The 14,295-nt window shown below is 44.1% G+C and overlaps 1 protein-coding gene across 1 annotated transcript in view; it reads right to left on the reverse strand.

Moving 5' to 3' along the window:
* The window catches only part of NIBAN1 (niban apoptosis regulator 1), a 127,407-nt gene that overhangs the window by 53,853 nt on the left and 59,259 nt on the right, over positions 1-14,295 (reverse strand). The window contains exons 2-5 of the mRNA XM_073356667.1: positions 9,025-9,155; positions 5,453-5,584; positions 3,603-3,717; positions 547-714 (exon numbers count right to left, since the gene is read on the reverse strand). Of these exons, the coding sequence (XP_073212768.1) occupies positions 547-714; positions 3,603-3,717; positions 5,453-5,584; positions 9,025-9,155 (546 nt within the window). The remainder of the gene's footprint in view (positions 1-546; positions 715-3,602; positions 3,718-5,452; positions 5,585-9,024; positions 9,156-14,295) is intronic.

The following is a 14,295-nucleotide window of genomic DNA, read 5'->3' on the forward strand; positions in this document are numbered from 1 at the left end:
TCAATATGATCACTAACATATGATTTCTATAACATTTGAGCAAAAATGTTTATAGTGTTAAAACACTGTTAAATAGCATGCATCAGATTCTCATCTTGCTGCCAGCATACATCATATGTCCAGTAGACCATGTATACATAATACAGTAGGAGTCCAATAAACTCTTTGGATGGTTTTATTTTATGGTACAGGTTTTAAATTCCCATGAGGGATTGGAACACCATTTCAAAGAGGCTAACGTGTTTTGCATCCAAGCACACTAAACTATTAAAAGCCATGTTGAATAACTACTTGAATCCTATTAAAATGTAACGTGCTTGTACTTGCTAAAATATAGCTTAACTTAAACCAGATTTAGCTGTAGCACTGAAAGAAAATGATCTACATTAATATAGGTTTTACTCAAGGCACTTACAAGGAAGCACCTCCGAGAAGAGAATGGGACTCCCATAATATTTTATTTTTCCACAAGATGGATCTTACAGTAGGCTAATCAGGCTTAACCACAAGTAAGGGTACACAACAGGAAGCCATTGTTGTACTTACCTTGGTTTAAGTGTCTGACACAGTCGTTCAGCACTGCACTAAATTGTTTCTGAGCTTCTGGATCCTCAAAACAGTAGTAGCTGTGTCTGAGGTAGGGCTGCCACAGGTAAACTGGAAACTCTTTTGGCAGGAGAACAAATGCCTGGGCATTTTCCTTCTCACTAGAAGCTAAATAAATAAATACATACATACATACATAAATAGAAATATCTGGTTTAAAACAAGTTTCTGGGCTTTTCCGGCCAGTTTAAAAAACATTTTTACCTTGTGATTAAAGCTATAGGAGAAATAAATCCATTAAGGTTCTCAAATAATATTTCTTCTTTATCATGGAGGTCTGTCCTAGGAAAAGTACACGTCTTCTTGATCCAAGAAAATGGTCATTCAGATCAGGTTGCAGCATTGCATGCCTGGACCTGCAATCTCTGCAGGTGGCACTTCCATATTACAGAGGCATTTGTTTGTATTCAACTTAGATACAGTCCTCAAATGGGCAAAGTTTAGGCACCTTGGAGAATCATAATTTTAGATGGATTATGAAAGGTAGGCAGCAGGGCTTTCATGGTAAAAAAAAATTAAGCATGGGGAATTCTCATTTCTTTCCCTACTGTCTCCTCTGTATAATGTATTGATCAAATTATATTTAACAAAAAGGAAGAGTGTGCATTTCCTTACCCCCACTTTTCCTTCCATTTAAGCATTTCCTTACCCCCACTTTTCCTTCCATTTAAGCCCTGATGCACTATCTTCTAAAAGCTCTGTGAATTCTGTGCTCTTGGACAGATCAAAGAAGGTCCCTTAAAACATCTAGACTGGCTTATTGTTCACACAGATATTGTAGAACTCCATTTATAGTTAAGTAGAATAAAAGTCATTGTATCTATGCTTCGCAGTGTGCAACTGGGAATTCCATTTACAGTCTCTTTAGAGACTTTGCTTGGAGTAAAGATGTTAAACTCACAAAGCCAGATCTTTGACTGGCACAAAGGGGACAGACCTGCCAGAAAAAGGCAGCTAGGAACTCTTTGTATAGAAGAGTCCCCAGATGGCCTAACGCTGCTGTATGATTACTATTATTATTTATTTATATTAGCAGGTATTCCAGGACCATGCTGCCTCTGGCAATCCTGGGCCAACAGTCACAAGTTAGTGCAGCACTGAAAAGACTTAGAGGTCAGAAAGGTGATGGAAAGACACCTGTGTCCCTTATCCCCCTCCTCAGCTGTTCCAATCCACATCTGGCCCCTTAGATTTAGAGCTTTCTTCATTTTCATGGGAGGAAAAATCATTGTGGTGTATAAGCAATACAAAATAATGTGGAGCTATTACAGTGGAGTCGCATCTTACACAGGGGTTAGGTTCTAAAGTCAGCACGTGAGGCGAAAATCACGTATAGTTAAAAAGAGAGAGAGACGGAAGAATGAAAGAATAAAAAAGGGAGAAAGACTACTTCAATGTTGTTATGCGCAAACCGGAGTGCCTCAGGATGGCCAGAAGCATTGTCTATGATCAGCAACACTTTAAAGTCAAGTCCTTTCTCTTCAAGGTACTGCTTGGCCTCCGGAATGAAACATCTGTAGAACCAATCCAGAAATAATCCTGCCGTCACCCAAGCCTTTTTATTTGATTGCCAGAACACAGGCAGGAGATTTTTGTTCTTGTCTTTTAGGGCACGGGGATTTTCAGCCCTGTAGAGCAAGCCTGGCTTTATTAAATGCCCAGCTGCATTGCCACAAAACAACATAGTCACACGGTCTTTAGCTGCTTTGAAGCTAGGGGCTTGTCTTTCTGATTTCGAAGTGTAAGTGCGGTTGCGCATTTTTTTCCAGAAGAGCCTAGTCTCGTCAGCATTAAAAATTTGTTCCGGATGATAGCCCTTTTCTTCTATGATTTTCTTTAATTGTTCAGGGTAAGCTTTTGCTGCCTCTTCATTGGCAGATGCAGCTTCACCAGTAGTCTGCACGTTTTGGAGGTTGAAGCGGTTCCTAAAACTGTTAAACCAACCCTGGCTGGCTTTGAATTTCTTCTCATCAGAAGGCTGTTCCTCTTCGGCAGGAGGTTTGAACAGCGCATAGAGGCTAAGAGCCTTTTCTCGCAACGTGTTGCCATTGATAGGCACCCGTTTATGGTTCATGTCTTCCAGCCATAAGTTTAATGCCTTTTCAGTCTTCACTAAAGTCTTATCACACACCTGGCTCGTCACCTTAGCAGTTATTGGAGCACTCGATGCCACAGCTTGACGAATTTCTCTCTCTTGAATCTTGATGCCACGGATGCTAGATTCGTTGCAGCCATATTTACGTGCCATGTTGGAGACCGACATACCGTCTCTCAATAAGTCCAACATAGCCAGTTTTTCCTCCAGCATTGGAACAGATCGCTGTTTCTTCGGTTGAGCACCAGATGAAGTAGTTGGCTTGTGTTTAGGGGGCATGTTGTATGAAAAATACGTATCTTTAAACACTAGAATCACACTCAGCACAGAGAGATGCTCACCGGATCAGTGGACAGCGATCGATCCAGCAGGGATCAATTTATCGCATCTAGTCTAGACGCGATAAATTGACCCCCGAGCACTCTCCCATCGACTCCACTGCTGCAAGTTATTGTTATTTTTCTTTTTTTTTGTTGAGCGCGTATAGTTGAATTCGCGTAAGTAAAATGTGTGTCTGATGCGACTCCACTGTATCTACAATTAACAACTTCCCTTCTATTTGTGTGTAGGACACCCAATCAAGTGCCTTTAAAGGGAAACAACTGACATCCAATGATGGGGATAAGTAAAATATGGAAGAGGTATTTTCTAGTCTGCTTGTGGTTTTGCTTTGTGCAGTTCACAAAACTATTTTGTAGTGACAGCACGACAACAAGTATCCAGTACTTATTCATTAATTAATAGCATGTAGTGTGTGGTCTTCTGGAATTATGTTTCGATAATGGAAAACATGGAGCACCCATCTTCTGTTACGTTGCTTAAAACATAGCCTCAAGGTCTAAAAACAAGACTTTGTGGAAAAAAGTTGAAATATCGCATTTCAGTTTTTGACAATGCTTACCAATTGGGTCTGGAAAATGCTTATCAGACAGCAAATTGTAATCTTCTTCTAAGGTCAGTACTTTGCCTCCTGCAGGAAGAATACGATATTTAGGGCTGACTCCCTTCTGATATGCCTGGTGGGGAAGGTACATGAGAGAGAAAGATCAAAATAAAGATTTTAAAAATGGTAGTCTCAGCCTATAACATATCCCCAATTCATTTACATGGAATTAGTACAGAGGTGGGCAAACTACAGCCCGCAGGCCACATCTGGCCTGCGGAACCCTTCTACCCGGCCCCTGAGCTCCTGGCCCTGGGAGACTAGCCCCCGGCCCCTCCCCTGCTGTTCCCCCTCCCCCGCAGCCTCAGCTCACTGTGCCGGCGGTGCAATGCTCTGGGCGGCGGGGCTGCGAGCTCCTGGGGCAGCGCAGCTGCAGAGCCCGGCCTGACCCGGTGCTCTGTGCTGCGCGGTGGCGTGGCTGGCTCCAGCCGGGCGGCACGGCTGCCTGACCCGGTGCTCTGAGCTGCGCGGTGGCGTGGCTGGCTCCAGCCGGGCGGCACGGCTGCCTGACCCGGTGCTCTGTGCTGCGCGGTGCGTGGCTGGCCCAGCTCGGCAGCGCAGCTGTAGCGCCGCCAGCCACCAGTGTTCCAGGCAGCGCGGTAAGGGGGCAGGGAGCGGGGTGGTTGGATAGAGGGCAGGGGAGTTTGGGGGGGGTTGTCAGGGGGCAGGAATGTGGATAGGGGTCAGGGCAGTCAGAGGGTGGGAAACAGGGGGGTTGAATGGGGGCAGAGGTCCCAGGAGGGCAGTCAGGAATGAGAGGAGGGGTTGGATGGGGCAGCAGAGGATAGTCAGGGGTGAGGGGTCCAGGGGTGATCAGGGGACAGGGAGCAGGGGGTGGTGGATGGGGTAGGAGTCCCAGGGGGAGCCATCGGGGGCGAGAAGCAGGGGGCGTTGGATAGGGTCGGGGGCTGGGCCATGCCTGGCTGTATGGGGAGGCCCAGACTCCCCTAACTGGCCCTCCATACAATTTTGGAAACCTGATGCAGCCCTCAGGCCAAAAACTTTGCCCGCCCCTGAACTAGTTCATAGATCCTCTCTAAAGACAGCAGTTTTGGTGGGCTAAATTCAGATCTATTTCCTGAAAGCATCAAATCTGAATAATGTTTAAGTGTAAAAAGGTCAGCAAAATGCGTACAAAAATGGCCCTTCGGTACTGCTTATCTGGCATTGTGAAACTTTCAAGCTATATCTACTTAGTCTCATGGCTAAAACTAGTTTGGACATCGGCACTATTGCAGGTCCAACGTTCCAGCTAAACAGAAAGCTGCACGGTGGTATATGGGAATCAGCAGATAAATTGCCAGTTAAATTGCAGTTCCAGAAACACCGGTTTGGTACTACAGTGATAGACACCTTAGAAATGTTGATAGATGGATATATATGGGGAAGACAGAAGTCTTGTGAAGATTAATTGTAAATACTTGCAAAACATTTGATAAATGAAAAGTGCTTAATGGATGTTGCACCTGCTGATCTGAGGACAGAAGTTGATCCATTTGTAATAAAACAGCATCTGTGTTAACCTAGAATCCACTCCTATTCAGATTATCCACAAGTTTCAGAATATTGAGTTCAGTAATTTTTTAAAATCGAACAGAAAGAATGAGGTGCAACAGACCCAATTACATGTTACCAACTCCACACGGGAGCAGTAACATGTGAGAGTGAAGCTTAGAGTGACCAGATAGCAAGTGTGAAAAATTGGGACAGAGGATGGGGGGATAACAGATAACTATATAAGACAAAGCCTGAATATCGGGCCAGTCCCTATAAAATTGGGACATCTGGTCACCCTAGAGCAACTTTACCTCTTTGCTCTCAAAGCTCTGCACTTCATAGTCATTCCTGATCACAATATATCTCTCCTTCCACTTCTTCAGATCTTCAGCAAAATGCAACAACTCTGCTTCATATAAGATCATCCCAGATTCCACAGGGGGCTGAAAAGAAAGTGACCAGATATGAAAGCATTTTGCACAAATACTGGCTATTTTGAAGGTTTTCCTTCTAAATTTTCCAGAGGGCATATTAGCAAGGACCATCTGGGGGTTCTTTGGGCCTTCTCTTGAAGCTCAGGATTAGGCTCATCTGTTTGAATCAAGTAGATGCAACCCAGGTAATTGAATTCAGATGGCTTCAGAGGGTCGGGCGCTCGTGGGCCTAATTCTCTCAAAACTTATTTCTAGATCTCTGTGGTAGAGGAGTTCTTATTAACCTTTCAGTTTTCATGGTGGTAAGATTAGCAAATTCATTAATTATCTTTTGTTTTATATGTCAGTTCTGCAGCAGAGCTGGCCCATTGTTCCCAGGTGCTTCTCCATTACATGTTAAAAGACCATTTTATTTTGGAGACTAACTTTATGATTGAAAGAATCAATTCTGTGGGCATAAAATATTTCACGTTTCTTTCATTTATACTTTTTTTGGCTTTGCTGTCGCTATTACATATATATCTTTTCGAAGGGCAATGCTTGTGTTTGAGTGCTGGCTCTTTGCCTAGCCAACCCACATAAGCAGTATAAACTATGAGGTTTCACACCTCTCAAGGCGAGGACTTGTGATTTCAGGCCAAATCAAGTGAAATACTTAGGTGAGCACCCATCTCTCAATTAAGGTCAATTTCTCTGCATTTCGTTCCCTTATCAAAACCATACATGCATGCTTCTTTAGATTATTCCATGAATTAGTTTGACATGTGTTGGCCTTTCCTATGGAATCCTGCAGGCATGGTTTACAGATTTGGCTAACTCTCCCACAGAAACTTCCACTGTAATTAAGGCTCAGATTTAGTCATGGGCAGTTCACGGGCAAGAAACAAAAATTCACGTCCCCGTGACCTGGCCATGACTTGTACTATATACCCCTGACTAAACTTTTGGTGTTCTAGGGAACTCCAGGGGCACAGCTGCAGCTCTGGTGTGGGGACTCTGGAGCACTCGCTGGTGCTGGGGAGGGTGGCAGTTCTGGGGTGTCTGCTGGTGTTGGGGGGGCCTCTGGGGCACCGGCAGGTGCTGGGGACATCTCTGAGATGCCTGCTGGTGCTGGGGATGCTTCTAGGGCACCCGCTGGTGCTGGGGGGTACAGCACAGGACCGCCGCTGCTGGCAGAGGACGGCCCCAACGGATGAGGACTGTCACCGACACTGCTGGCGGGGTGCAGCCCTGGACTGCGGCAGCCACTGCTGGCAGGAGGAGCCCCAGGACCGCCATTGTTATGGGGAGTGGGGGGGAGTGCAGCTGGCCTTGGGGTCAGAGCCACCTGCCAGCTGCAGAAGTCATGGAGATCATGGAAAGTCACTGAATCCGTGACTTCTGTGACAGACTCTTGGCCTTAACCATAACGTATTGTCTTTATCCTGAGATACCTACAAAACTTGGCAAGTGGTCAGAGCCCCACTATTCCTCCCCTCCCCACCAAATTTGACCCCTGTTGAAATGTATGCTGCATACCAGTATTTTTCTTATTCCAAAATATTCTCTTCCCCAAAACGTAATACAAGTTACTTGATGTGTAAACTAAAAAACAGAGCCAAATTTTCAAAAGGCCTCAAACACAGCAATAGAAGTCACACTTATACACACCTTTAACATTTCTACCGTGTGCAAAAAGAAAACAGTTCTGGGATGCTAATTGCATCTGCACTTGCAACTTCGTTACAGATCTATCCAATCATGCACACACCATAGCTTTAAACATACATGGGTGATACCAGTCAGCTCTGTGTTTTTGGGGAACCAGGGCACAGTATCCAGTTTGACTCGTGAAAGACACCCCCCACCTTGAACCAAAACCGATCAGAGAGAAGGCTTGCATAGAGCAATGAAGGGCAGATGGGAGACACACCTAGACTACTCCTGACAAAGGTGACAAGATTAAGACATCTCCATTAGCATACAGAATGGAATACAGAGACAACTCCCCTAGCCTCATCTGCATGAAAGATGGGATGGGGAGACATCTCAATTTGCATGCAGAATGGAGACTGCACTGAACTCTGGGATCAGAAAAGCAGGGACACACTGCATCATGGAAATCTCTGCTCCACACGTTAATGAACATACGCCTGCACACACCCAGCTCAGCCATTATCAGACCAATTCTAGTAATAAATCCTTGATCGATATCCAAAATACTGAAGCAGCCTAGTTGTATTGTGAACTCCCTGGAAGAAAACACCACCCGTAGCCAAGAGTGATCAGCTCCTATTGTCTAGCCTAAATAAAACCCTTAAGTCATCAGTTTACCCATAAACAAATCTAATGCTCTCTCTCTCTGTTTTCCTTTCTACCTTATTTATACCTTTAATAATGTATGTTAAGTTTGTTTAGCCCTCCTTGTGTAGTTATCACTATTACTCAATAAATAACTTTTATGGTTAAGCTGGTTGCTTCTCTCTCTCTCTGAACTTTACTCTTTTGTGTTTTTAGCTTCCCCCATTTGCTCTCCAGCAACGCTTCTTTTACCTAAGCTAAAGATCCCTGTAGCGCTCAAAAATACTGTGGGGTTTGCTCATCAAGTGGGTTACTGCCAGTACAATTGTGACATGAAAGTGGGATAGGGATGTGTTACACCTGTGGCACATAAGGGGTGGGCACCTGAAGGTGCTGCTCAGCCCAGCCTATTGAGATCAGGGGCACATAAGGGTGACAGCTTGAAGGTGCTGCTTAACCCAGCCCATTGAGTACCGGGACATATGAGGGGATCAGCTTGAGAGTGCTGATTAACCTGGTCCGCTCAGACTTGCTCTGTTAGTGTGTGTGCGCGCATATTCATCCAGTTCTAGGGCTGGAGGAACCCAGTCCTGGGGAACCTAGGTAGTGCAGGATAGCTCCATTGGGAGGGGACTAGCAGCTGTAAGGAGTAGAGCTCCACATGAACACACAAGTGACATAAGCAGTACATTAACAGAATTACAGAACTCCCCCCCCCCCCCACATCAAAGAGTAACCCTAATAAATGAGCATACCCCAAAGTAAAGGGCACATCTGGTAACATGGGTTTAACTGTAAAAGAGAGAGATGCACCCAAGATGTTTTGTGTCCAAATTTACAGGCCATTAAAAAGATATCCAAAAATATAAGTAAGGAAAATGGAAATACATTATTTATTTCTTAACTATATGTCACAGTTAGGATACTTTGGCCCTGATTTTCAGAGGTCCTGAGTATCTGCTGTTTTCACTGACTTTAACTGAAGTTGCGGGTGGTCAGCACTTCTGAAATTCTGCCTCTTGATTACAGATATAATCTTGAGTTTCAGAGTGCATTTTGTGTATATTTAAGATAGCTATGTTAATAAGGTCTGGCTGTTTCTGTGCTAGCAGGGCAGAGCTGTCAGGCAACATCATAGAACCTAGGATTCCCCTAAGATCTCATGTTACCTTGGTTTTCAGGAATTGAGACTGGAAGTCTTGGTGCTGTTCCAGTTCATTTTGTATGTGCTCACAAAAAGCAACAGCATACTGGCGTTGGTAGTGTGGGCTGAAGTTTTTGATTACAGCCTCAGTTTTCCCTGAAACAGAACATATGAGAATAATTACATTTAATTTATATTCATTTTAGAAATAGCAGTACAAACCATATCAACTTACTGTCTAACAGCAGCCAATGTTCATTGCTTCAGAGCAAGCAAGAAACCCATAAATGTACTGTGTGATACTGTAAACACAATGGACGTTTCTTCTTGACTCCAGCTGGTGAGCCATTTGTGCCCCAAACTAAGAAGAATAGTCTGTTATTTTACATAGTCTACTGCAAATGCTGTTCTTATTCATATACTGTAATTACCTAATCTTTTTCTTAAAACTTACTAAAACATATTTCCCTGTAAGATAAGATGCTATCTTACCATTCTCGTGACATAGTGTCTCAGAACAGCCGATGTACCATAGCAGGAAGAGAAGGGTTTCAAACCAAAAAAAAGATATACACAAGATATTGGGTGATGTTCATGCAAATTAGCCAGCTTTGTCACATGTCACAGATTTTATTGCTGGCTCAGAAACCTTCCTCCAGTCCCTTTAAAAAGGGCACTTTCTATGTTTGGCCATTGTGGTCTCTTCTCCTCAGAAACATGACACAGACATACTCTAAGTGCAGTATTTTTTCAAAATCAAACCATCTCCTCAAAAAGGTTTCAATTTTGACAAATTGGCGAATTCTGACATAAAAATACTTTAATAGGAATTTTTCCCACCAGCTCTGCATTTTATAGAACAAGCCACAAGTCCATAGCAGATTGGATGCACTCTAAAGGTTTTGACATATATGTTGTTACCGGAAATGTATAACCATACAAAACTTCATCCATCATTCTTTATTTTAGTCTCACTGTAGTCAGGAACAAGGTTTTTAAAAATGAACGCATTCCCCAGAATTTCTTCACTTAATTTTGATTTTTAACGTAATCCAAGATTTGTAAAAAATATAAATTGTGTGAAAAAAGTCTCTGTATTTTCCAGAGACAGGGTTAGGAACATTTTGACATTTAAAAGTGTGAGATTTAATATTTTAGCACTTGTGAGTACTTTATTTCCTTCTGCAAATGGGTCTCAGAGCTCCCTATGGCTGACGCTGCTGTAGGACAGAACGGCTTCTCTGCTAGGAGGCTCAGGGCAAACTGCAGCTGCAAGGTGGGTGGAACTTGCAAAAGTGCTCAACACTATGGTCTGGTCTGCTCTCATTGAAGTCAGTGGTAGTTCCATGGCAATGAAAGTGGAATTAAACTAGGGCATAGCACTTCTGAAAATCCCATCCACAAAGATGTTTTGTTATTATAACATGAAGCTTGGTATTGAGAGCTGACTTGAATTTAGAAGCCATTATCCAGTGAGCCCACTTTGATTTCCTTTCTAATCCTTCACGTGTTTGTGGGCCAGCAGCTCTCTAGACTCAGAAGCCTATCTGAAAGGCTTTCCAGAATAACTGGAAGTAATTCTGTCCTATATGCCTAGATCCAGGTAATTTTTTGATTCTTGCATAGAACCTAAGGTAGTTCTCTCTCTCTCAGAGCATGTACAGACATAAACACCCCAAACACCGCTGCTTTGGCAATTTTATTTTCAGCTAGTTGCAAGTCACATAAAACTTCCTGCTAGTGGAAGGAAAAGCTGTGAGAAACAGACGTTGCCATTAAGCAGGCTTTGGTGAGTCTACTCTATAAAGCGAGTATGGAAAAATGGCACTTTCTGACTCACCATATCTTCCCCCTGCATGTACTGAGAGCTGTATCTGCTGACTTTAAATAAAATTTTTACTCCTGTTTACCTTGCAGAACCAGCTCACCTAAAAGAGTGAGCTGGATTCCATTCCTACTTGGGCATCAATAGAACTGTAGAGCAAATTCCAACTGAAGAGCTTGATTGTGCTCTCATTTTATACCTCCGCAATCACACAGAAGACAGTTACAGCTCCATAACTCCACTGAAAACAATTGCATCACAGGTGCACAATTCCTCTGCACAGAGCGAAGCTGCAGAGGTGGCCTGTGAAATCATTATTATTGAGGATGGCCATATGAGCAGGAAAGATCCAGCTTGACTCCCAGATCCCAGGTTGAGTTAAATTTTCAGGTCTGTCAGTTAGACAGTCTTTTCACTAGGAAATTGAGCCGGGGGTTCTTTGGTCTGGCAGTCTCAAGGGGTCCAATCTCATGGGCTCCATCGACCGCAAATGGAGTTAAGGGCACTCAGCAACCTTGCAGGAGATCCCCAATAGCTCCCAGACAAAAGATTACATAAAAGAGTTACCCAAAGTGGTCAGTAAGACAGTTTTCAGAATCATCTATATACAACTAAGAAGGTCTTTCACACAAGAGACCTCCTCCAAGAAAGCAGAAGGTGCTGACTGTCAAGTGTCTGCATTTTATAGGGCCCCAGAGTCTTCCCCTTCCCAGCATGCCTTGCAAAAAGAAGATTGACAGGCAGGCATCATTTTTCCCACTCTGTAAATGAAAAATACCTGTTTTTCACTGACAGGCCTCCCAGGGCCTGCTTCATAGTCTTTTTCCTGAAACTGGACCGTCTTAGCCTGGTTACACTGGCATGAAAGGGGAGCCCTGACCCACCTAGACTGGAGGCCTAATAAACAAATAGGGGAATAAGCCCTGCTTGTTAAAAACTTGTTTTTTTCTTCTCTGAGACTCCAAACTTTCAATGTCAAGTTGCTCTGTCACAGAGGGTCAAAGATACTGGACCTTAAATCCACCAGTCTGCATCTTGGACTGGTAATTTTTTCAGGGGGAGGGAAGAAAGTAAGCAGGGGTGCTGAAACAATTTGTACAGCAGGGGTGCTGAGAGCCATTGAACCAAACTGTAAACCCAGTATATGAAGGAAACCACTTCAAGCTAAGGTGTGCAGCAGCACCCCCAGCACCCCTAGTTCCAGCACTTATGAAAGTAAGGGAATAAGTTCTACCTCTGGGGAGAAAATAGTAAATCTCCCTCCAACAGGCTGTGTTTGTGAGATCTTTTCAACAGTGACTGAAGCAGCTCAAAGGTTTGGTGTATACAAAGCAGAGACGAATTAGTAGGCCAGGTGCATGTGAGGTAGCCAAAGATCTAGGATTAATCCAATTTATCGTATAAAGATTATGTCATATATTTCTTCTATGTCTGTGATATGTATATGAGGCATGATATAACCAATTGCAACATTAACCAAGGAGAAAATACCATATTTCCATTATGTTTATTTCAACTTCTGCACCACTTGTATGTTGTCATTATGCTAGAATAAGCTCTGCATAATAATAAAAGAGGAGAGAATATTCAAATGTCATTCAGAATCTCAAACTAAATTAGAACTTGACCCTGAACCACTCAAATGAATGGGAGTCTTGACACCAGCTTCAGTGGGAGTAGGAGTAAGCCCCTGATGTACTATTCATGCTAACTTTTTTTTAAGTTTGTTCACAACAAGACCGTGTTATCTGAAAATATAAATGATTGAAGTACAAGAAAGGGTACCCTACCTATGAAATGATACTGTGGTATAAATACAGCTCAAACCACTTTGTTATCAGAACACTTAAGAAACAAGTTCCCCAAGTTCTTTCCCAAATTTAGTGCTTCTTTCTTTTTTGGAGTTGTTTATATCAAGCAGAGCCAAGTTTCCCACTTGGTTTGTTTCGCTACACTGCAACACCAGCCTTTACAAATGAAATGTGTTTTGAAACCTAACTCTTCTAGAATAATGTTTATCCTAACAGAATGTGATATAAGGTTATCTTTAATGGAAGACGAATCAGAGCTGAATTTACAAACAAGAACAAAAGTCAACCATGGAGGTTGAGGGATTTTCTACACAATTTGGATGACAATACTCAGCACAGATGGATGTTTTTCCTTCACTGAAGATTTACATCATGGAGAATAAACTCTGCTAAGGCTGCACAAGTCTTCAGGATTCACTTCACAAAAGAAAGCGTGCATTTGCTCTTTTGTGTTGAAAAAGTCTTAAAGGCAAACAATGTATCTTTAAGAACAAGAACAAATGCCATTGTATTAGAAACAAAGGGCTTGGCTACACTTGCGAGTTATAGCGCAATAAATGAGCCCCAGATACCCTAGCTCACTCCCCATCCACACTGGCAAGACAGGTAGAGTGATCTGTCTCCGTGGCTACAGCACTGCTGTTACTCCACCTCGGCGAGTGTAATAACATTTGCTGCACCACCGCTGGAGTGCTGCGGCGCCAGTGTGGACGCCCTGGTCTGTTAGTGCGCTGTGATCGACCTTCAGAAGTATCCCACAATCCCTGTTCTAACCACTCTGGTCATCACTTTGAACTCTGCTGCCCTGCCCTTAGGTGACCAACCGTCAGACCGGCCCTTTAAATACTCTGGGAATTTTGAAAATCCCCTTCCTGTTTGCTCAGCTAGGCGTGGAGTGCTCTCAGCAAATCTTTCCAGGTAACATGCCTCCACCCGCCAGGCAATCCCCAGTATGGAGCAATGGCGAGGTGCTGGACCTCAATGTTTGGGAGGAGGAAGCTGTCCAGTCCCAGCTGCGCTCCAGCCACAGAAATTATATCTTCGGGCATTATCAAGGGCCATGCTGGAAAGGGGCCATGACCAGGACGCACTGCAGTGCAGGATTAAAGTGAAGGAGCTGCGGAATGCTGACCACAAAGCCTGAGAGGCAAACTGCCACTCCGGTGCTGCCCCCACGACCTGCCATTTCTACGAAGAGCTGGACACGATACTTGGGGGCGACCCAACCTCCACTCCAGGGACCACCATGGACACCTCAGAGGTCAGTGCAACAAGGCAGGAGAATGAGGAGGAGCAAAGCGGGAGCGAGGGTGCTCCAGCGGAGGAAGACACCCTGGAATCCCTAGATGCATGCACCCAGGAGCTGTTCTCAAGCCAGGAGGAAGGTAGCCGGTTGCAGCGGCCGGTACTTGAGGAAGGACAAACACCAGAGGAGGTTCCCAGTAAGTGGCTTTTATTTTGGGAAGGAAGTTATTAGGTGTGGGCTCTTGGGGTGAGGTGGCTTAGGGCTGCATGCATGCTTAGATGCGGAACAGGGCGTTGATGTGCTCTCTTACATCGCGGTAACTGGCCTCAGTGATCTCTTCAAAGGTCTCACCCAGAACTTGGGCAATGCGCTTGCGCAGGTTTTGTGGGAGAGCCACTGTGGTCCTTGTCCCAG

This window comes from Lepidochelys kempii, chromosome 8, assembly GCF_965140265.1.
Source record: "Lepidochelys kempii isolate rLepKem1 chromosome 8, rLepKem1.hap2, whole genome shotgun sequence".
Taxonomy (NCBI): Eukaryota; Metazoa; Chordata; order Testudines; family Cheloniidae; genus Lepidochelys; species Lepidochelys kempii.